At 39.6% G+C, this 24,175-nt stretch overlaps 1 protein-coding gene across 3 annotated transcripts in view; it reads right to left on the minus strand.

The window, feature by feature from the left end:
- The window catches only part of LOC124115937 (PR domain zinc finger protein 1-like), an 87,866-nt gene that overhangs the window by 23,952 nt on the left and 39,739 nt on the right, over positions 1-24,175 (minus strand). For all 3 annotated transcript variants that reach the window (XM_048384163.1, XM_048384164.1, XM_048384165.1), the window contains exons 2-3: positions 7,576-7,763; positions 2,816-2,938 (exon numbers count right to left, since the gene is read on the minus strand). In XM_048384163.1, coding sequence (XP_048240120.1) covers positions 2,816-2,938; positions 7,576-7,763 — 311 coding nt within the window. The remainder of the gene's footprint in view (positions 1-2,815; positions 2,939-7,575; positions 7,764-24,175) is intronic.

The raw sequence follows: 24,175 nt of genomic DNA on the forward strand, positions 1-24,175 counted from the left end.
CCTCTGACAATTTATGGGCACTGCATCCACAGTGAAAGCTGGCGAATTTGACACTGGAGAAATATAAAAAAGAAGTTATGCCTTGAGCTGTCAATGTTCAGACATTCCAGTGTCTGAATGATCAACCGGATGCTTCTTTGTGAAGTGATCACTAGATGGAGATGAACCTTGCGATCCATTCTATCAGATGGTAGAGAAATAGTGACATGTGGGAGAAACATGGACACACATGTTTATTGAGCCAGCAGTCAAGGTCAGAGGTTGTAAAATCAGGTGGTTCAACCACAAGGACCGAAGAAACTGGCGTCCTGAGTTCAGGCATTTAAGCAGATAAAGTAGTCATTTTAAAAATCATTTCTCTGTTTCCATCCAGGAAAGTTAGCTACAAAAGCTCAGAACCCATCAACCGACAAACCAATTGGAGAGGGAGTGAGAGGCGGAGGAGGTTGACACAATAACTGGCTAGAGTCAATGTGTTAAGAGAAGCCCGGTACCGGTGTACACACCCATCTGTTAGTTAGGTATGAATAAATAACAAGAATGAACTTCTAAATAAACCTTTCCTTTAGGTAGCATGGCATCGTGAGTGTGGGCTTCTGGCAGTTGGCCATGTTTGGTAGAAGGGAGGTAACCCCAGCTATCACTGTAATAGTGCTGATATGAATCCTAAATTGCTCTTCAAAACATAGCAAAAAACATAGAATTGAGCCATTTAAGGCCACAAAGTGAAATCATAAGAATATAATAAATGTAACACAAAACCATGTTGATAAAAGTAGGATACAGTCCAAATAAGCACGAATGCGGAGCACATGCACCATGGGTGTTAGCCCCAGGCCACAAAAACAATATTGAAGACAACATCACCTATCAATTGGAGTTGGGGTGTGTAGGGGTTATCTGTGTGTGCTGGTCTCAAGGACAACAAACAACACGCAGAAATATTATCGGAGCATATGGATATGCACTTATGGATAGCAATTTTGATGTGGAGAAAAGGCAAAGTCATGCTTAAGATAAGGTATACAACTGGTAGTTGAGCCCCACTTTTAACTACATATATACCAAATGTCCCAGGCAGGGTAACAACAAGTACCATATTTTAATGTCTTTTGGTATGACACCTCCAGGGATAAAACCCCCCCGACCTTCCGCTCTCCTGGCAGACAACTCTACCACTAGACCATGGAGGTGGTCGAAACTTATTGAACAGATTCAGGTGTCATTCATTGGTGGGAAGAAGCATGTGACATTTCAGCCCCATTGGTCCAGTGGTTTCTGAGATGTTTACAGATGCTGATGTCGGTGGTCTGGAGATATCTTGCAAGCAAAAAGAAAATTGGCCAAATGCTTCCCTGATCCTGTAATGAGTGATCCGCTTTTAAGAGTATTCCAGTTATAACGCAGCCTGTCAGCTTAATGTGGGAGGAAAGCCTGAAGTGATGTAGTTCTCAGACCACTTCAGTGAAACCCACAAGCACGGCCTATGGTGCGGACAAACCTAGAAACATAATCGAGGCGAACCGGAATTCAAACCTACAATCATAGGTTTCTGTCGTGCTCAAGGGACGCAACTCTGCACAACGAATCGTGGCGCCTTAGACGACTGGGCCACCCATGTCCCCGATCCCGTAATGAGGTCAAAATCACCATTAACAACTGGAGGTTGCTGACATACCTATAACACACTGGCACCAACTTTGATAATCAGCGCAAAGGTTCTGGAGATCACCTACTAAAACATCTTTGGTATGTACATATGTACAGACAGAGCCTTACACTAAGTCGCCCAGGGCAAGCCCATTTGTGAGTTTCAAAAACTTTATTCTTAATTAAGTATGATAGAGGAGGTATATGCTTTGAGTTTGGGGGCGTTCAAGAAAAAATTGTGATGGGGCAAGGGCTGATCATGTTTTTGGATATACCACAAATATTCATGAAAGCTTTTATCAGATACCGTCGACAGCAAGATTCTGATGACTTTATGTGAAAGTTTTAGTTCAGACATATTTAAAATAGTTTAGATTAGACATCAAGTTATAGTTTATCTTTTGTCTAAAACAATTGGAAAAAATATGTCCAAGGCGATGTTGCAAACCCGGAAAAAATCAAAGTGAGCAGAATGTGAAATCTGTAGCCATCAATAGAGGAGAGTGTGGTTGTTAATTGCAACTGAAGAAGTAGACAATATCTTAACAACTAAATGGAACTAAAATAAACATAATGTAGTCATGTAATGTACACACAGAAACACATGTACATAATTTATGATGGAGAATATTTTTTTATAGATATTTTAACATAAAATATTCCAACAGCCCCAACCTTTTGTGTTTCCCTTTCACAACATTTGATGTATAATTAGAGTATGCTTTCAAGTATTTAAAGAAGATTTCTCAAAAGTTGTTTGATCAAGGTCACAACTTTCAAACTTTCAAAATTTATTAAGGTAGACATGTAGATGACATTTCCAAACTTGATGCATGTCTTTGTGAGCAGGATACACTCACCTTTCATGAACCCCTGGTATCATCACTATTTGATGGTGATTCACAAACACATGCTTATGATATTATGATATTGTACTTGGAATTGTACAATGAGTTCTCCATTTGTTGCTTTTATTCTCATGACTTGGGTAAATTCAGGAAGGTGTCTGACCAAATCGAGAAAGAGGATATACCAGGTGCAGCATGTGCTGTTCACATGACAGTTTCCCTGTGTGACTGTTTTGGAGTTACACAAAACTCACACATATTATTATAAAATTATGTAAATATGCCTGCTCTTAAGATCTGTCATTGATGTAACTTGCCTTCCACAAATGTTTGCAGTGCTTCTTGATGTTTATTTTTGATTCCTTTTCAAACAGTTGTCCAACAAGTGGTCCAAATCTTGTTCCCCGTGGAATATAGTCCACACTCCAAACACCAAGCTCCTACAACACAATTTAAGATTATGAAGTTCAAAATCGAACAATAGTCCATTGTTAATAATTCTAAGAATATTACCTCTATTACATCTCTGCCATACATCCTGTATTTTGACTTTGTCACACTAACTAAAATTTTCAGATTTTCAACAGACATCTTATTCACTGTCAGTAACACACAGAACTAGTTGTTGCCAAGTAGCATCATAACCACCCAAACTATGACGTAAGCAATGGCGGCAACCTCCCACATCTAACAACTAGAGGTAAATAAATTGGGGAGGTGGGTGGGAGTACTTCAGATGTAATAGAGGTCTTATTCTTAGACAATGATAACTATTGTTCGATAATTCTTACGAAACTTCTACCTCTATTACATCTCTGCCAGAATATAACAGAGGGACCCGGTGGGATCTGCCTCTAGTAACTCCCAGTGTAATTGACAGTAATCTCTTCTTGAAACCATTATTTACTAATTCTAATCCTAACTTGAGATAATTTCCTCTGAAATTCCCCCCGAGGACCTGAAAATCAGAAATGTGTCAAGAATCAGTCAAATATGTGATACCTTCACCAGCATTACCATTATATTTGCCAATCTTGATTGTAATAATGATGTCATTTCTAATCTATTTCTGCTTAATGACGTCATTTCTTGTTAATTTTGGATTCGTGACATTAATACCAGTGCTGACATCACTTCCGGTTGTGATGTCACTTCCCTTTTCCTAGGTAATGACGCTTCTCAAGGTCTATTTTTACCCAAAGATGTAATTTCCTGATAAGATGGACCTTGTTCTGTTATTTCCAGTGCTGACATCACTTCTGGTTATGTTCTCACTTCCAGTGGTGATGTCACTGGATGTCTACTGGAGGCAGTTGATACACAAGGTGCTTCTAATCCATCCTACACCTAATAGACAGAATAATCAATCTGATGCTGCTGGTGTCGGATCCTTGCCCTCCCGCCCCTTTTTTTTCGATAGAAGGGGGAAAAACTATTGATGGATGATAGTTTGCACCACGAGATAGAACTTGAGAGCTCTGATGGGCATAAGAGCCTGTCTGGGTGATCAACTGTTGGTCCTAAGGCAGGAATGGTATAGTGCCTCTGGCCCAACGGTCCCATTGTGGTAGATTGATTCTTGGCTACGAAGTTTGGAAGCGATGTCAGACTAGAATAGTCTAAGGCATATAGTTCTGAGATTCTTGTGGCTGTCATCATGGCTAGGAGGAAGGAAGTTTTCCTGGCTTTTTGGAGTAAGGTAGCTTTTGCCATGGGCTTGAAAGGTTTCTGTAACAGTGCCGATAGTACACAAAGACATTACCGTGAGCACATAACACCGGAAATACCATGTCAACAAATCCACACTGAAGTACGCAATTTAATCATGTAATTACACAGTCTGGCTATAAAAAGTGTTCACTATATATCTGGACTTATGTTTGTAATTTATTTCACTATTTTATTCAAAATTTCTTTTAATATTGTTTTAATTAATTTCGAAGAATCATGTGTGAAGCGATCCGAAGATCGCACAATTCACCATTATTAACAGCAATCGGTCTCTTCCACCTTGTGGATGACCTTGTCTAGGAGCGACCATGGTGGCAATGCGTAAGCACACAGACCCATCCAATCCATCGATAGTGCATTGATCTGGTGAGCTCTTGGGTTGGGAACTGGACTGACATAAACTGGAAGTTGGTTGTTTTGGCAGGTGGCAAATCCAGGGGTTATCCAAACAAAGATCTGGGGATGTAGTGTCCATTCTGTTGCTACTATTCTCCCCCGGTAAGAAAGGCTATCGGCAAGGATGTTCAGTTTCCTGAGAATATGTCTCGATTCCATCAGGCAATTGAAGAAGTCTGCCAAGGCAAACAATCATGTAGTCTCCGTCATCAGGGAGCTGGATCTGGTTCCTCCCTGCTTCTGAATGTAGGCCACTACTGTGGTGTTGTCCGTGGCTATGAGGACGGACGATTGGGAAAGATGTATCTTCCATTCCAGGATGGCATAATAGATGGCCTACATTTCCCTGCAGTTGATATGAAAATTCTTCTCTCCAGCAATCAAGGATCCCTGTACCATGAGATCGTCCATATTGACTCCCCATCCTGAATCTGAGTCTGTGAATAGATGGTGTTCGGGCATCAGAGAAGCCAGGTGAGGTTAAATGGGGTTAACCTCACGCCCAAGATTATTGCACCTATGTGACTGAAGCCAAAATACAGGATTTATGGCAGAGATGTAATTGAGGTAGAGGGTTCGTAAGAATTACATGTATCAAGAAAGAATTATGTCATGGCCATATTTCATCCTGAGTCTATTTATGCTCTTTCGGGTATGTATATAATGTATGCACACACAGGAATTTATCTTACGACACTCCTGTGCAGTTTCTACCATAATTTAGGCCTAGCTCTGGCCCTTATTTCCTTTGACTATAAAAATATCACCAATATCAAACATCACGTGGAGGACAGATGTTCTGTCTGGCATATGCCAAATCTGAAAGAAGTCAAAGCAATTATCTTAATTAAGATCCTTGTAAGGGAATTCTTGACAACCCTGCCAAAAGACAACAAAACAGTAGGTATATTTTTAGTCAATCTTTTACTATTATCTGGAGGTATAGACTACGGACTGCCTCCAAGGCTTAGTGGACAGAACATCTGCCTGAAGAGTGGAAGGACCAGGGCACGATTCCCGGCCACGTCATACCAAAAGACATAACAATTGGGTACTTGTTGTTACCCAGCTTGGCACTTAGGCTAACACAAGGACTGGTCACCTCGGAGGTAGTATACAGTGTCTGAGTGAGGCATTCATGTTAAACTGCGGCATGGTAGCTCAGGGGGATAGTACTATAAAATCGGCATTAGTTCAGACAACTACAAGCAGCCACACACGCACACACACACAGATGCATGCACGTCACTATGTAAGTGCAATAATCTTGAATGCGACGTTAAATCCAGATTCACCTCATCTTATAGACTGTCAAATCATTAAAGATGTGGCATTAAATATTGAACAAAAAGTGAATTAATTCCCATTTTGCAATAGGTTGTGTGTTGCTGAAGAATGAATAGGAGTAACAGTGCAATGTTCTTCAAACTGTGATGCCACTGCACTGTAGGCATCAGTGGAATGTCTGTGCACATTAGAAGTTTGAGGGAAATACATTAATGAGCATGTTATCCTTTTGCTAAAAACATAGCACACTAACATAAAGAAACAAGAAAAGTGTTTGCAGGTACTTGCAAAAACAGAAGCAATCCCCTCACTGCCATTTCTAGAATTACCAGAAATCCTAACAAGCTGACACACATTTCCAGTGTTAAAACATTACCTTTGGTTTGATGAAATGCATGCCTACCACAACCTCAAATGAGTTTAAGGCACCTTGTTTCCAGCTAACATAATGAGCTGTAATGACATTACATAAAGTCTAATGACATTACTTCTGGTCAGGCAAACATACCTTGACTTGACGTTCAATATCAATGACAAATATTTCAAGAGCATTCTAAAGGGATATCCAGAAAATATAGCAAATATAATCCTCAGATAAAATTCAGAGTAACATTGAAAAAACAGCATCTGCTAAAAAACTGACAGTAGGTCATTACTGCTGCACTTGTCATACATAAGTATTCAAATTAAATAACCACTACATAAATAAGACTTTAAGATGTCTGCAGAAAGAAGCATTGTAGTGAAAATGGCAAACATGCTTGCTTATGATCGAGTGAGTATGGTTTTAAGCCACTTTAGCAATATTCCAGCAATATGATGGCAGGTTACAGCAGGTATGGGCTTCACATATTGTACCGAGCTTTATTTACGACCTTAGTTATGGCCTTGATCTTATACATAGGTCACTTAAAACCTTTTAAGATTGTGGCCCCACGGCAAATATGACATGAACCAACTTTCAGTATATGCTTTTTGAGTTAACATTTATACAAACATTTCTTTCGGTCTTAACCTTTAGAATGACCTAAAGATGTTTTAACCATGTGTAGTTATATATAAAGGTTTAACACTGTTAATTATATTTTGGGGCAAAACTGGGTATTGGTTGAACTTTGATATAGCCCAACTTCACAACTTGATCTTGACATTAGCTCACACAAACCATTAGCTAAAAGCATTTATATTACAGTTGATGTTAAAACAGCTGAGTGTGGACCAAACAGACTATGCCATTGGTTAATATTGTGAGCTACAAAAAATGTCACCAAGGTTTATGGACACAATCAACTAGGTCACATCTTGGTCTTTCTGTTGATGAGTACATTGTGGAACACACTCAGTTGTCATTGTCACTAACTGGGGATTCTACGAAGGGACCTATTCTGATCCAGAAAACTCAAGGCGAGGGCATTTTCTCCTGCAGTGTGGTCAGTGTGTCTTGGTAACTGTGTTTCAAATCATTATATCGTGGAATTTCAAGCATACATAACATGAGCTAATTATTGCCTATCTATTTAGCTTAGATGAACTGAACTAATTTCCCAACTCTTTCGAGATATATATATATGTATATGTAACCTTACAATTATCATCAAGCAAAGACTGCCTTTTCTATTGACGAAAACCAAAACACTTGTGGTAGAAAGAACAATGTTCCTACATTTGGATTAATTGCTGAAGGTTTGAGTGTTAGATTTCTTGGAAGAGATGCTTGAGCTCTGTTTGGACCAACAACACTCTCACATGGCCGGTCATGGACGATGTATACACAGAACTCCTCCAACTCCTCCTCCCTCAGACTGGTCAGCTCCCAGGGCTCCTCCATGGTTTCTCCTGACACACTGCAACCTGCAGCAAAAATCACTGGATAACAATGATGGAGAGTTAGAAAAATGTTTTACTGAGGATATACTGATACATTTTGTATATTCTACCATGTGAAAATGTTGGAACTTTCATCAGGCTACTTGAGTATTAGTTATGGGTCAGACAATCAGAAATCGTATACATGCAGTTTAGCTCCATGCTTGATGGCCACGTATTGTGCTATCCCTTGTGATGTCATATTGCCAACAGACGTCAATGGTGCACAAAACGTCGAAACCGGGGTAATAGTCACTGGTCATGTGTCATGTTTTCAGATGAGTCCCGATTCACTTTTCACTTCCCTGATAGGCATGGTCATGTCTGGGGATGTCAAAGTGAATGTGAAGCCAATATTGACCTGAGACCTCATGACAGATTTGGCAGTGGATCAGTTTGGGTGTGGGATGGCACGAACATCCATAGAATGCCATGACCAGCAATTATCCCACGCCTTTCCCCCATTCCCATGTCTTGGTCATGATAAGGAGACGAGGGCGGCTGAACTTGGCCAGGCGCTGCAAGGGGAGTGGGACAAACTCACTCAAATTGGCAATTGGAGACTCATACACAGTGTGCCTCATCGAGTGATTGCATGTTTGAAAAATCATGGTGTAATGACCAAAAACATCAACCTTGAAATTTCCCATCTTACCCAACACACTTCAAGTTCATTGGCGGTCATAACATCTAGTGTCACACTTCACTCATGGATGTAATGTGTTCCCAATTTGTTCATTACTATCTTACAACTATAACTTGAAACTAATATCTCTCTAAATTTTGGAAATTTGCAAGTTTCTCCTTCATTTTTTATGTGTATGGAGTGAAGATAACCCCGTAAATCAAAACAATACACTCTTGAAACAAGTTCAAACTTTTTATATATCTCATGAAACTATACTATTTTCTATTTTAACAGTTTTATCCACCAATTGTGGACCGGTACATGATGGTTCTCATGGATTCGAACATTGAAAAGTTCTAGAGTATATGGTCAGGCAGGTTGTCTGCAGTAGTTTCTTCTATAGATCTCTGGATTAGCCTCTTTATGAATTGGTCAGTATGATTTGTTTCTTTGTTGTTTAACACAGCACTCAGCAATATTCCAGCTATATGACGGCAGTCTGTTAATAATTGAGTCTGGACCAGACAATCCAGTTATTGACACTCTGATGACTGGTGATTGTGTGGCTGGGGTCCTATTCAGCCAATAATGTCGTCATGGGTCTGCAGCGTCGCCTTACACATCTTCTCTATATACATCACCAATAGGATTTCTCAATCTTGTCCTTCATGATGCAAGTTACAATGTCTGTACAAATTCTCTGTGAAGCTGACCTCCAAAGGTAAAGGGGGTTCATACCAATGTCATTATGGCTAAAACACATTTAGCCATAATGACATTGGTATGAACCCCCTTTACCTTTTTCTAGTCATATAGTGACATTTACAAAAAGCTAGTAACAATATTTTTTCAAATTAAAATCTTATTTCCATTCTAAATTCATCTCATTTTGATCTTAAAACTAAAGGAAATACTGATGAAGCCGTATGTTACAGCTAATTATTTTGTTATTCTCTTCCAATCCATTCACATTTTCAACAATTTGGTCTTGGGCACTGATGCGTAAACAGCGATTTTCAATAGTTTTGTACTAAACATTACAACATTACAATTTAGCTATTAGATAAATAGTATTATAAAAAATATGTTTGACACTCCAATATAGCCAAATAACTTGTATTGTTGTCAGATTTCATGAGCTGGTGTTATTGTCTACATATCATTCAACCATAGTGTGTGTGGGTGTCCTGTTGTGAAATTTTGAACTGTTATGGTAGGCAATGCACATACAAAATGTCATCCAATGTAAAAAAGAGGGAGGCTAACCCCAGAAAAACAGAACACAAAAATTGGTTAAAAGTAATTGATGACATTAAAATAATATACAGCATATGTATATTTTGAATGCAGAATGGAGTTCGGTAGGGCGTGTTGTCACTGGAATGTTTCTTCTAAGTATTTGATTGTATGGTTGTACCATAAAAGCTATGCATGCAATAGGTGGGGGATTTACAAAAAATGTAGAAAGTGTAAACAAAATGTTCTTGGAATATACCTCAGCTTTACACAAGTGTATTCCAGATAATTGCATGGTGAATTAGTTGTCTGCTTACTGATAGTCAAATTATATGCTGTATGGTGAAACAGGACATGTTATGTCATGAAACAGATTTTGTATCAGGATGTCTCAGATTCAGATTCAGAGGTTGATTCAGTATAAAGGCCACATGGCCAAAAGTACTAATAGTAAAGGACATATCTCAAGCTTCCAGTGTTGTGAACATAATATTACATTAAAGCTTTCATAAAATACCTTTAAGATTTAATATCTTCCTGGGAAAGTATAAATGTGCTGGTAAAATAAAACATGGATATGTTTGTATGGAAATCTAATTAGTGTCACAAAGTTATATGCTATATTATAAACATATGCATTAAGAAAAGTGCAACATGATTGATTGTATTTTTAAACTGAAGAACATTAATTAAGATTTGTTTACTTTTCTATTGCAAATGTTACTACGAAGTGATGAGTATTTTTCACAAACAAAGCATAAATAATGCTCCTCTTCAAAAGCATCATAAAACAATTAGAACAAATACAATCAAGTTCTGATACATCAAAATGATCTTTTCGATAAAACTAACCTTTAGGTTATGAAGAGAAATTCTGAATTTACAAAGAGTTTTGATTTGTGATCTATTTATCAGTTGAGTGAGCAAGTGAGTATGGTTTTATTCCGCTTTAAGCAATATTCCAGCAATATCATGGCAGGGGACACCAGATATCAAACAATAGTTATCATTGTGTATAATTCTAAGAATACTACCTCTATTATATCATTGCCATAAATTCCCGTTTGGCTGTCAATCAAACAACAAATTTATTTACATTTTCAACAGACATCTTCTTCACTGTCAATCTATCTATATAGTTGCGAAACCATCACTACTTTCATCCAATAACCTCATCCACTAGATGCCAATTATTTGTGGGGGTGGGAGGAACTAATTTCTGATGTAATAGAGGTAGTATTCTTAGACTTATACACAATGATAACCATTGTTTGACAATTCCTTTGAATACCCTACCTCTGTTACATCATTGCCAGAATACACCAGAGGGTTTCCCCAGATAGTTGGCAGTACTTGAATGGGAAATATATATTGGAGGTGACAGGAGGTGATCTGCATTGTATTTCAGCTTCCTTGAATAAGGCTGCATGATGTCTACTTGTGGGAACCTAGAGGTTTTATATCCTAGAGCTAGACAGATGTTATAGTGGTTCTGACATCATTTTCTCTCACATTCCTTATGACGTCACTTCCGGTTACGGTATTTCCAGACAATTACGCTGCTTCTAAGGTTCTATTGACATACTTCCTGTAATTTTACATGAATCCTCATTCAGGCAAGACCCTCTTGCTAGGTCTATTTTGATATGTAGTCATTTTCTATATGACTTCATATATCCTCCCATTTCTAGTGATATATTAACAGGATTTACCATTATTCCAGCTTGCTGAGTCTCCCTTTAACAACAGTGCACGGAAGTCAGTACAATGATACACCCATGGCTACCAAGGAGAAACCTTTATATTACTTATTTCCCATCGATCTCTGATTCCAGTGGTCCCAGAGAAAATAGTCACTCTAGATCCATTTGAATGTCCCATAGGTAAATGTTTGAAATTGTATTGTCGGACTTCTATTGGCAGATCACGACCATTTGTTCTATGGAGATGGAGTTCCATGTGGCAAGACTTGTGGCAAGAGCTCTAATTTTGTGAGCTCTGCAACTTCCCCATGTTGGTGTGGAGATTTGTGTGAGCTTGCCACAGTAGCCTTGGAAATACGCTTTTCTGATGAGTGAGCTTTTAACAGTATTACAGTTATATTGCCCGAAGTGATACAGTATTAAACATTTACCACTTCGGTGAAAGCCACGAGCATGGGTATGGTGTTGACAAACCTAGAAACATAATTAGGAGCGAACCAGGATGAAAACCTACATTCATTGGTTTCTGGCGTGCCTCAGGGACTACTAATCGCGGCGCCTTAGACGACTGGGCCACTCGTGCCCCCTATTCTGATGAAAGCTTGCAGGAGATAAATGGCCGTTTTCTCCGCTTTCTGTGTTCTTAAGTGACATAGGATTTTGCCTGGATAGTACACGCTTTTCATCTAGTGCCGGGATTGTGTATTGCCGTGCCCTAAGGGACCAAGTGCCTATGCTTGTTTTTTTGCAATGAATTCAGGTAAGGATCTTTTTTTTTCATGCATAATAGATGAGGTATCTATGGCTTGTAGCTCTGATAGTCGTGCCGCAATGGCCATAGCAAGGAGAAAAGCTGTTTTCCTTGACTCTAAAAGTAGAGTAGCCTTGTTCATAGGTTCGTATGGAGGCTTCATTAGAGCTGACAGAACTATGGATATGTTCCATTTGGGGAAGGTCCATTGTACTTTAATGTCTTCCAGTGCAAAGGACTTAATGAGACAATTTAATGCAGGGTGAGTACATATAGATAGACCATCAAGCTGTAATACTGAGGCGAGAGCTGATCAATAGCCTTCAATGGTGCTATGTCTTAATTTCTTCATTTCTCTCAATTCCAGACAATTGATATATGATGTCCTGTCTTGGTTTGGCCATTTCCCCTGTAAAGTGCCGTCACCCATGTGGGCTCCCCATCCTTCGCCTGATGCGTCTGTTTAGAGGTGACAGAAAGGAGATGGGAAATAGAGGTGTGTCTGGCATGATGTTTTGACGAAGTAGACACCAGTTTAGCTTTGACACCTGATCTGATGGAGGCTGAGTTAGCTAGACCTAGATCCAGTTCTCTGGTAGAATTCATCCAATTCTGTGAGAGTTAGATCCTGGAGAGGGTGCCTAGGCATGACATCCACCAACGCCGTGATCTTGTCGACTGGCTGAGTACTTTTAGTGTCTCTCACTCTTTTCTATCTGTCTTTTGGGGGAGGGGGGTTGGGGGATGGGTAAGAATACTCTTGTTGAGCTTGAATCTTGCCCATATGTAGACAGTGTGTTGGGAGGGAATTAATTCGGACTTTGTGGGATGAACCAGGAATCCCAGATATGTGAGCATCTTATTGAGGAATATGATGTTTTCTTGATCTGTAGCTGGTTTTGGTCTCCAGACAGGAGATCGTCGATGTAGCCATGCAGTCTTACAAGATTTTGATGAGCGAGTGAGTGAATTAATATTTAACGTCATCGGCAGTATTTCAACCATATCGTGACGAGTTGATGAGCGAAGCTGATGATTGGAGATAAAATCCTGGTGAACAACCAAGGGGCAATGGAGATGCCGAAGGGAAGGAAATAGTGACGGTAGTTTGGATGGATGGAAACGTGTAGATAAGTGTCTTGTAGATCTATGCTCACCATCCAATCTCTTTGTCTTAACTTTCTTCACTTCCTGACGGATTCCATCTTAAATTGTTCTTGTTGAGAACTTTTCTGCAGAGTTTTTCTTTGGAACTAGGCAGACTAGAGAGTAAAATCCTTGGGTGGTGTCCGATTCCTTTATCGCTATAATGGATTTTTTCTTTAGCAGCTTGTTGATGGCTAAGTTGGCTGCTTCTAACTATATCCCTCTTAGATTGAACAGAGGACCTATGGGATGATTGATTAAATGCAACATGTAGCCTCTTTCTATCACCTCGAGGAGCCAGGAATCGTCCGTGATCTGCTTCCAATGTACAGCAAACTTTTGAAGGTGACCCCAAACCGGGCCCAGAAGGGGTGTATTTCTGAAAATGGGTAATCTGTTATCGTGATCCATGTGGAAAACTAGGTTGACAGAATTGGGAGATTTGGGGCGAGATGGAATAGTGTAACTTGTGTTGAGGGGCCCCCTCTGGAGAAACCTCTACCACTGCCTCTGTTGTGTTGTTGGAATGGTTGCTCGTTCCTGCTGTAGTTTGTTTGTTTGCTTGTTGTTTGACGCCGCACCCACCAATATTCCAGCTATATGACGGCAGTCTGTAAATAATCGAGTGATTGATATCATGAGCATCGTTACACACAATTGGGATACGATGACCTATATCAACCCAACCTGACCACCCGACTGTAGCATCTGGAGATGATTCCTCAAGAGCGTTGACCGGTGGAATGATATGCCTGATACCCACAGCGACCCAATTAATGTAGGCATTAATATTCAAAGCTTGTTTGTTGATATGATCCAAATCTTTGAATGTCACCAAGTCCACAGACGTCTTAGTCGAGTGTCTCTAGGCAATTCCTGATAGTCATCGTCAATGATGGGCCAATCAGGAAGAGGGGAGTTCTGAGTTCTGACTGATAGGTGGGAGACCGAGTCTGATATTGCGTGCTCCAGAAGCCTTCATGGATGAGTTGATCTCATCAATGACGTCATTTGTATAGGAAGGGAAAGGTTGGGTACAGAATGTATCTGACTCCATTTTGGGTTCCACATAAGCTGCTCATTCCATTTTTGGTTCAGAAGTAGACTCCTCCATGGAGAGCTGAAAGGCGGGCATGAGATCATAAAACTCCTGGATAATGGCTCTGATAGAATAGTTGTTAGGTCTAAATATGTTTTCAGGGACAGAGTCAATTAGGGATTGAAGTTGTATTTGTTGACGTTCATCAGCTACAACAACGTCAACAAATACAACTTCAATCCTCATATTGACAGATACATAAATCATAACAAAACTATCCATTAAACATCAGAGTTAAATTATTTGAAGCGAACTATATCAACGCAGGGAGTTGTGATGTCGTGACGTCATCTGTCCTAAACATTCCATTTGGAGTGACATCCCTTGGTTTTACAAACGGGAGAAAATGGGGGCGCAGTTGGATTTCCTGAAGCAATATACACTACAGTGTGGATGCTCAGTGATTTCTTTTGGTAAGTCGAGCATTCTCTGTCATAGCTTTGAATGGAGGCTTCATTTCGGTGCCCTGCCATATACATGATCTGTCGACCCGTGAAGATCCGGGGTAGAATAGATCTTCAGCAACCCATGCTTGCTGAGTGCGGCGTTAAACAACAAACCAACCAAACCAACCAACATGATCTGTCTGGCCCCATCATTCGTAACCTGAATCGATGTTGTCAGCTTCCCTAATGATTTTTAATGTTATATTTAGACCCTGAGGAATTCCTGTGAAGTAGTTCTGTATGTCTCCGCTTGATTGACAACGTTATCACGTGACATACTGACGTTCATCGGGAAATGAACGACAGTCAGCTTGGTAGTGTTCACCTAGGCAAGGTCAATACTGACTGATGAAGTATTATAACGGTTGTAATCTGCATGATGGTGTTTGTCATGTCTGCTATCATGTTTCTTTTGTGATCTGTTATCATGATGTTTGGGGGTAGTAAGTGGTTCACGTTCATGGCCTTTGTAATAAGGTGAAGCTCTGTCCGTTTACCTTTGTTAATCACCTTCCATGTGTCTGACCTGATGTGTTTTTTATTTGTAAAGTCTCTTGAGTGACTGATTGCATCTGTTGACCGATTAGTTTACTGACTGTTTATGAGATTGTTGATGAGATTCCGAAAAAGTTTGCATGTTTAAAGGGAGCAAATGAACTGAAATGGTGTTCAGAGGAAAGGTGACCAGCCTTCTTCAGGCGAAGTGAGGTCCCTTGGCACCCAAGTTGGTTTTCTGCTAGAAAGAGACACTTTTTCTTTGCAACTTTATGTTGCAGTTTTGGACATTTAGCCAATGTTGTGGCTCTCTTTGCATCAGGGTTTTGCCCCATGCCTTTTACAAATGTTCGAATTTTGTCTTCGATAAGTCCTTACAGTAACGACATCTAGATTTGGGGGAGCGTGAACTTTTTCTGCATGCTTGGCATCTGAGGTGTGGATCTCCAATAAGTTGATCGAAGCAACATCCCAAACTTGAAGATGTATAGTGTAGAGCCTAAGCAATTGTTCAGATGTGAGGAGCAAATTTTTTTGCTTGTTTACATCTGGACACACAGGAAAGAAGTGGTTTCCCATCTTGTGCATGCGCATTTGCGCTTCCTGTCAGAGATAGGATTTACCTCAAAACTTTATATTTATATTTATATAAACTTATGGTGTGATTGACAGCCTAAACAGGAATTTATGGCAATGATGTAATAGAGGTAGAGTATTCAAAGGAATTATGGGCTTCACACATTGTACTCATGCGTGGAATCGAACCCGGGTCTTTGGCGTTATGAGTGAATGATTTCAACATCTAGGCAACCCCACCGCCCCATATGGACAATGATATCTTTTGAGAAAAGTAGATAAAGCTATTGAACAGTTGTATGGTGAAACAGACAATGTTCTATTGTGAAACAGGACATGTTTTGTGGTGAAACAGGATGAGTTGTATGGCAAAACAAGATGTGTTCTGAACGGTGGAACAGGACATTTTGTATCATGCCACAGGTCAGTAGATGTGCCTATTGATATTCAAATATAGAACATATACTTTCTTATTTTGAATAGAGTATGAAATATTTCTTTTGAAACACAGTATCAGCACTTGTATATCCGTCTAGGCTGTTGCATGTTCAAGTGGTTTTTAATGATTGTGGATTATCTGATGTGGTTGCTCTCTACTTTGCAAAATTGGTTAATTTGAGTAATGTTTGCATATGTGGTACCATGACCAACCACTTTCATCTATGAAGATAGTAGCTGCATGAAATTCGGTTTGTCTTCAGAAGATAATATATATTTACTATATAGGTTATTAAATCTTTATTGTTCAGATTTCCAACCAATAGTCCTTCACTGCCTGTAGAGACCATTTTTCTTTGCCTGAACTGCAGTACAAAAACTTTCACAAACTTCAATACCTATTTAATGTTAAGAAACCGTAACTTTTCAAATGTTCCTTGGTTTTCCAGTGTGTTTTTGCCCTTGTTGATACCAGTTTTGAGGTTTGAGTGTTGTAGATAGTTTGCTGGTATTATCATAAGCATATACACTTGTGTTCTCAAATATTACAAGGCTTTCGAAAATACTTGATTCTGATTTCAAATCTCAAATCTCAATAACTAGGATGCCTCCATTTAAAACAGCTGTGTTGATGTCTTACAGCATGTGAATACCACATGGCTCCACAGCCCATTGCTTTTTCAGTAATTCCAATCCAACATTTGATTAGGAGAGCATTCAAAACAATTAACAAATACACCCCAAAATGTAAATGTAACAATTATTACTACACTGAAATAAAAAGAAGGTATGAGTGCTTAGTCCGGCAGAGAAATGAATATTTTAGCCCACCCTAGAATTAGGTGATAAAGTTTGTTTTTATTGCTGGATTTGTTCCATGATGTACTCTAGATTATGAAACTGACTGATGACACTCTGTCATCTTTGGGCCTTCTGAAATATTCAAGATGGCCGACGAAACATGAAAATATCGCTACTTTGATAATAATATTGGATATGGAACTTTTGGAGCATATCACTAATACTTTGCCTTTAACTAATTAGAATATGTTATTCTAAATAAACTGGTATCATTTAAAACATAATTTGATTCTTAAATAAGCAAGATAATTGACAAAATGGCTGCTGAAATATTATAAAAAATAAATAATACATGATTCTTTTAGGATTACTGATTATTCTGAACTTTCAAAGGTGAATATTGGCTTAAGGATTTCTTCACATACATACAGTCAGTTTGGGTTAGTGAGTGGGTTTAATCATACACTGGAACTACTGGAGCAGAATACTGTGCAAGGTAAGTGGGTGTGACTGCAACCACATTGATTTGTCTTACACCGTGTATCACTACCACATGTGCATTTCACAAGTTTCAAAATATATTGTGGTGTTAGATATGCATAATACAAAAACACGTTCAGGTACAGTAACTGGAAGTTGGCACTTTGATGTAATGTCTTTATGGAAACCAAATGTCAGGTAATCTGAGTGGTGCTACCACTAATTATACCTGTAATAAATTCATTAACTGAGCATCAAGTGAATAACGACAAATACACGAGTATAGGGTTATACCAGAAAACGTGGATGACATCAAGGGAGTAGTAATCGTATTATCGACGCAATCCGAAATCCGAACATGCTTCACTGCATGGATACTTTTTTTATTATTAAACTATAACCATCTGGGGCATTTCCAAATGACGACATCCGATGAGCTCTGCCGTTCTTTTTGTCTGTTTATTTAGGCTGAAGAAATTAATTAACATGTGCCCTTTGTCGAAATCTTTATAGATCACGGTTAACCAATCAGTGTTAAAAAATGTGTAGAACAAATATTGCCTCCAAGTTAATTTAGATGTCCTTGCAGATGGTAGCCCAGTCTCTTGTCAGGCTCAATTGCGTTGCGTATCATCCGGGTACTCATGGGGGAAAAACATTAACAAAGGCAACAACCAGTCCCATGGAATTGCTTTAGATCAGTGCCCATATAAGAGAAGGAAAGATTTACGGACTTAGTACAATGATGTGCTTGAATGAAATCATTGTTTTGTTTTTATATTTGTTCAAACTTTCATTTTATGAGTCATTTTGAGGAAATTAATCTCAAATAAAAGCAAACAATATTTATATTTTGTCTTTAGCTTCTTTGTATAAAACAAAATATAAACCTGATACATCACTAAATCTACAACCAACTTGTACACCTCCAACACTTCTGACACACAAGTGAATGGAGCTGAGGGGGCTATCATCTTGAGATTTACACAGTGGAAAGCAACAGGAAATGGAAGTATTTAACAAAAGTTTACCTTTACCAGTTATCAAACAAATCCTTCCTAAGTTCTTGGGCTGATAACATGAGTTTACAACTGGTCCAAATTACATATTACATGGTCCAGTACACAGTATAATGGGTGACATGGGGGTATCACAGGATTCTCACCATACAATTTCACACAATGCCAAACCTTTCAGCATTATTCATTGCCAATCTGTTATGTTAGCATTGAAAGGCATATGAATAACTTATAACATATCTTTTAATTTTTGTACTTCATTATAAAAGATTTATAAACAGGGAGAAAAGATTAATAAAGATTATTCAAGCTGTCACATTGGCTAACTGAATGAAACCACTTCACATGCTTCACTGAGAATGCTCAGAAAGTAAAAGTTATATTCATTATCAACAAATTACAATCCATGTATGTGTTAGAATGTTTGTGGGTTTACTTTACAGTTTAGGCAGTATATGGAGAATGAAAGGCTCAAGTTGGGATGACCAATGTGCCTTTTGGCTTTCTTCTCAACTGAGGGCATGTGTGACATCTGACCACCTTAATATTGACCAATCTAGCAGCTGTCAGATTTGATATTCGTTACACATTGAAATTGTTCTAAGTCCCTTCACCAGCCCCAAGCATCATTGACATATGACATGAGAATTCCTAAATCCTGACCAGTTTGTCCAGTGATGAAACCTAACCTTCATTTATATGTTTACAAGATGAATTTGATGCATGACAGTTACACTTATCATCTGGAAATGTGTTCAAATCCGTCAATATTGGTCTAACAGGTTTTGTCCAGAAATTATGTTCTTTAGAATAATAAGTGACCTCTGACCTTATTAATATTGATTGTTTTGATAGACTTTCAAACTTTTCAAAAGTGGTTACAATCCATCGATCATGCTATAAAATTAAAAAAGTGGTTTAATCCATCAGTATGATATCTGTCAAAGTTATTATCCAGAAATCAACTCCATTAACCTATTTGACTTTCAATAGGATCTTTCTTTCACAAGGAATTATCTAAATTTTGTCAAATTCCAACAATATTTGTCAAAGTTATCATCTAGAAATAAAAGATACAGCTGTTTATCAAACTTGACCTATCTTTTATGAAGCTGAAACTTTGCATGGATGAGTCTAATTTAAACAATGTCATTATTGTAGCCATGGCAATTCTGGCAATAACGCAGTGAGTGAGTTGGGTTAAATGCCAGTGTGAACAGTATTCCAGTTATATCACAGCATGTCAGTTTAATGTAGGATGAAAGCCTTAAGTGTTGCAGGTCTCAGACGTTTTCACTTTGGTGAAAACCATGAACACGGCTATGGTGCTGACAAACCTAGAAACATAATCCGGGTTAACCATGACTCGAACCTACAATCAAAGTTTTCTGGTGTGCTCAAGAAATGCAACTCTGTACAGCGTTTTGCGCCACCTGTGCCTCCATCATTACTCAGTCAATGAAGTATTTGGAATAACATATACAGTAATGCATGTTTTTTGGCATATTTTCCATGTTTTACCTGCTATGTGTTTTTTTCTGTAGAATTCTAATCAAATGAAAGCCATATTGAATTCCATTCTTGCCTATTACTCAGCCATCCGACCAATATCATAAGGAAACCCTGTGATGGCTTTTGGCCTTCACTTAAACCTGCTAATCTAGTTTTCAGCATTTCCTCTGAAATCTGTACCCGGTTTAGGTTCTGGATAAAATATGTTCTTTTGTCCGATTTAATATCCCCACGTCACGTTTTCGTGCCCCAAAGTAATACGTAACCACACACTTAATAACGTAATCAAGGTAGACGTTTCAAAGCCCACTGAAGACATCAAAGTATTGGAACTTGTCACCAAAGTTATGTTATGAATGAAGCTACACGAGGTAACATATTCAGTAAGTAATGAAACCATAACTCAAAACATTTTAATCAAATTTGATCTGGTGATAATTCTGCTTCAGAACAGTTGTATAGACCAATGATGTATGGCTGCTGTTTGTTAACTGCCTGTCTATCATGTCATGTGACTGTCCATGTTGTGCATCTACTTTTTTACTTGTCTGTGACAAAGAGGCTTGAAATCATGGGACGATAACAAGATGGCCCCTGATCAAATCGTCTCTCTCGGCAAAGCATTATCACTATGAAATTGACAAGAATTGTCATTTGACCATCAACAGAAATAAATGTTCTCAAGGGTAAGACCTAATTTTAGAGTATTGGAACTGTTATTAGATACATAACAAAAATACTTCCTATAGGGGCTTGAAAACGCAGAACACGAGGATACAATATTCTAGATTAACTCAGGTGAGCTGGTTTTATTTTTTTTCTGAAATATCTCAGCATTTTGTTGTTTGAAATTATATATAGATGTTTTATTGCTAAGCATATTTCACAGTCACAAATATTATAATTCCTTATAATTGTGAATCATGTATTCTTGGAATCGAACCCAGGTCTTCTTCTTCTTTAAGAGGCTGTACAAATGATCTCATATAAGAAACAAACGATTCAGGGTCATTGTCTACGTACACTAAAACATTGCAGGAAGAATAAACCACTCAGGGGTGCGCCCCTCATGGTTTATTTTCCCTGCAGTGTTTTATTGTATGATAATCAACTCACACTCATCGTTTTTTTCTTAAATGTAACTATTTCCAGTGCATTAATGTTGACTTTTCACAGGAAGAGTGTATAATGGGTCAACCATCTTTATGAATATTGTAAAGAACTGTAATAATATAATATTTTGTGAAGACGAGAGAGAGTTTGGATGGAGGAGCTTGAGCAATGCAGTCCGGACTGCCCCATTCAATCTTCCTGAGGCAAGGGAGTTAACTGATTGTATATGTCTAGTTTCCACCTTTGCCGAACTACGCTGGAATTTCTGGGTTTGATCGTAGTGCCACCAATGGCTATTATGAGATATGTCCTTTCTAAGTCCCTCCTATTGACCAATTCGATTCAAGCTCTTATTTCACATGCATTTGGTTGAAATAAAATGGCATCACCCAGTGAAAAAGATCTGATCAATAATCAAGATTGTATTGTAATAAAATGGATCTAACTTCACAAAGTGCATCACATCATGTGCGCACCTTGATTAAAAACAGGCAAAAATTTGGAAAATATCTGTTGTTGTCAGTACACATGCCTTGCAAATCCTGCAATCGACTGAAATGTGCATGGCAGTTTACGAACATTGATCAGCCGATGCATAGACTCGTTAGTCCAGCCAAAATATAACTCCATAATGTCAGTTTGGCAAGGATGGAAACTTGACTTATTGTCAGTTAACACCCTTGAAAAGAATTATTTTATGTCTCTTAAGTTCTATTAAGGTGACAGACATCTGTAGTGATTTAAAGAAAAAACAGTTGTTGAGGCTATGATCTTTCGTAAAGTGTGACCTTAAAGCTATTTATTGCAATTGTATTCATAACAAGGAACATGCACTTCAAAGTCTAGCTTCAACAGTCAAACAGTAAAGTTGATGTTTAAGAGAATAGAAAATTTGCAAAGATCTATTGCAGAGGTCAGTTTCAGTGTTACTAAGAGCTTTTGGTTCTTTTCCCTCAATTTTATGGCTGAAGTTATGGGTTTTGGGGGTTGACTGGTAACTGACACACTTGCCAAATTGGACAAACTGCTAGCTGGCTGTCCTTTCACACCTCGGGACTTGTTGAATATGTATTGCGATTTTCTCCTCTTCCACAAGGTGAATGAAGGTGAAACTTTCCTCATTTCTCTCTCAAGTCAAGATGGGTTTCCATGACATGAGAAAAACCTTCTTTTTGCCATAGCACCTCAATGTATGTAGATAATTCAGTGAAATGTGGTGGCATAAGAGTGTGATGGGGCCTTAGATAGTGTGTTTTTTTTTCAATTTTTCACAATATTAATTTTTTTATTGCATTTCAATTCATTTTCAGACAGGTGAGCTGGGAGGACGCAGAGACAAAACGACAGACAATACAGTAGAACATAACCTCACTTGACTTTCCCTAACCACACCCACCCACCAGCCACATTGGTGCATGACTTTCCTCACCCCACCCACCCACAATGGTACTTGACTTTCCCCTACCCCACCCACCCACATTGGTACATGTCTTTCCCCTACCCCATCCCACCCTACCACATTGGTACATGACTTTCCCCTACCCCACCCACCCACATTGGTACATGACTTTCCCCTACCCCACCCACCCACATTGGTACATGTCTTTCCCCTACCCCACCCACCCACATTGGTACATGTCTTTCCCCTACCCTACCCACCCACATTGGTACATGACTTTCCTCACCCCACCCACCCACAATTGTACTTGACTTTCCCCTACCCCACCCACCCACATTGGTGCATGACTTTCCCCTACCCCACCCACCCACATTGGTACATGTCTTTCCCCTACCCCACCCACCCACATTGGTACATGTCTTTCCCCTACCCCACCCACCCACATTGGTGCATGACTTTCCTCACCCCACCCACCCAAAATGGTACTTGACTTTCCCCTACCCCACCCACCCACATTGGTACATGTCTTTCCCCTACCCCACCCACCCACATTGGTACATGTCTTTCCCCTACCCCACCCACCCACATTGTTACATGTCTTTCCCTTACCCCACCCACCCACATTGGTACATGTCTTTCCCCTACCCCACCGACCCACATTGGTACATGTCTTTCCCCTACCCCACCCACCCACATTGGTACATGTCTTTCCCCTACCCCACCCACCCACATTGGTACATGACTTTCCTCACCCAACCCACCCACAATGGTACTTGACTTTCCTCACCCCACCCACCCACAATGGTACTTGACTTTCCCCTACCCCACCCACCCCCATTGGTACATGTCTTTCCCCTACCCCATCCCACCCTACCACATTGGTACATGACTTTCCCCTACCCCACCCACCCACATTGGTACATGACTTTCCCCTACCCCACCCACCCACATTGGTACATGTCTTTCCCCTACCCCACCCACCCACATTGGTACATGTCTTTCCCCTACCCCACCCACCCACATTGGTACATGACTTTCCTCACCCCACCCACCCACAATGGTACTTGACTTTCCCCTACCCCACCCACCCACATTGGTGCATGTCTTTACCCCACCCCACCCACCCACATTGGTGCATGACTTTCCTCACCCCACCCACCCAAAATGGCACTTGACTTTCCCCTACCCCACCCACCCACATTGGTACATGTCTTTCCCCTACCCCACCCACCCACATTGTTACATGTCTTTCCCTTACCCCACCCACCCACATTGGTACATGACTTTCCCCTACCCCATCCACCCACATTGGTACATGACTTTCCCCTACCCCACCCACCCACATTGGTACATGTCTTTCACCTACCCCACCCACCCACATTGGTACATGACTTTCCTCACCCAACCCACCCACAATGGTACTTGACTTTCCTCACCCCACCAACCCACATTGGTGCATGACTTTCCCCTACCCCACCCACATTGGTGCATGACTTTCCCCTACCCCACCTACCCACATTGGTACATGTCTTTCCCCTACCCCACCCACCCACAT

The sequence above is a fragment of the Haliotis rufescens genome, unplaced genomic scaffold (assembly GCF_023055435.1).
Source record: "Haliotis rufescens isolate VD_foot unplaced genomic scaffold, xgHalRufe1.0.p SCAF_5, whole genome shotgun sequence".
In the NCBI taxonomy this organism is placed as follows: domain Eukaryota; kingdom Metazoa; phylum Mollusca; class Gastropoda; order Lepetellida; family Haliotidae; genus Haliotis; species Haliotis rufescens.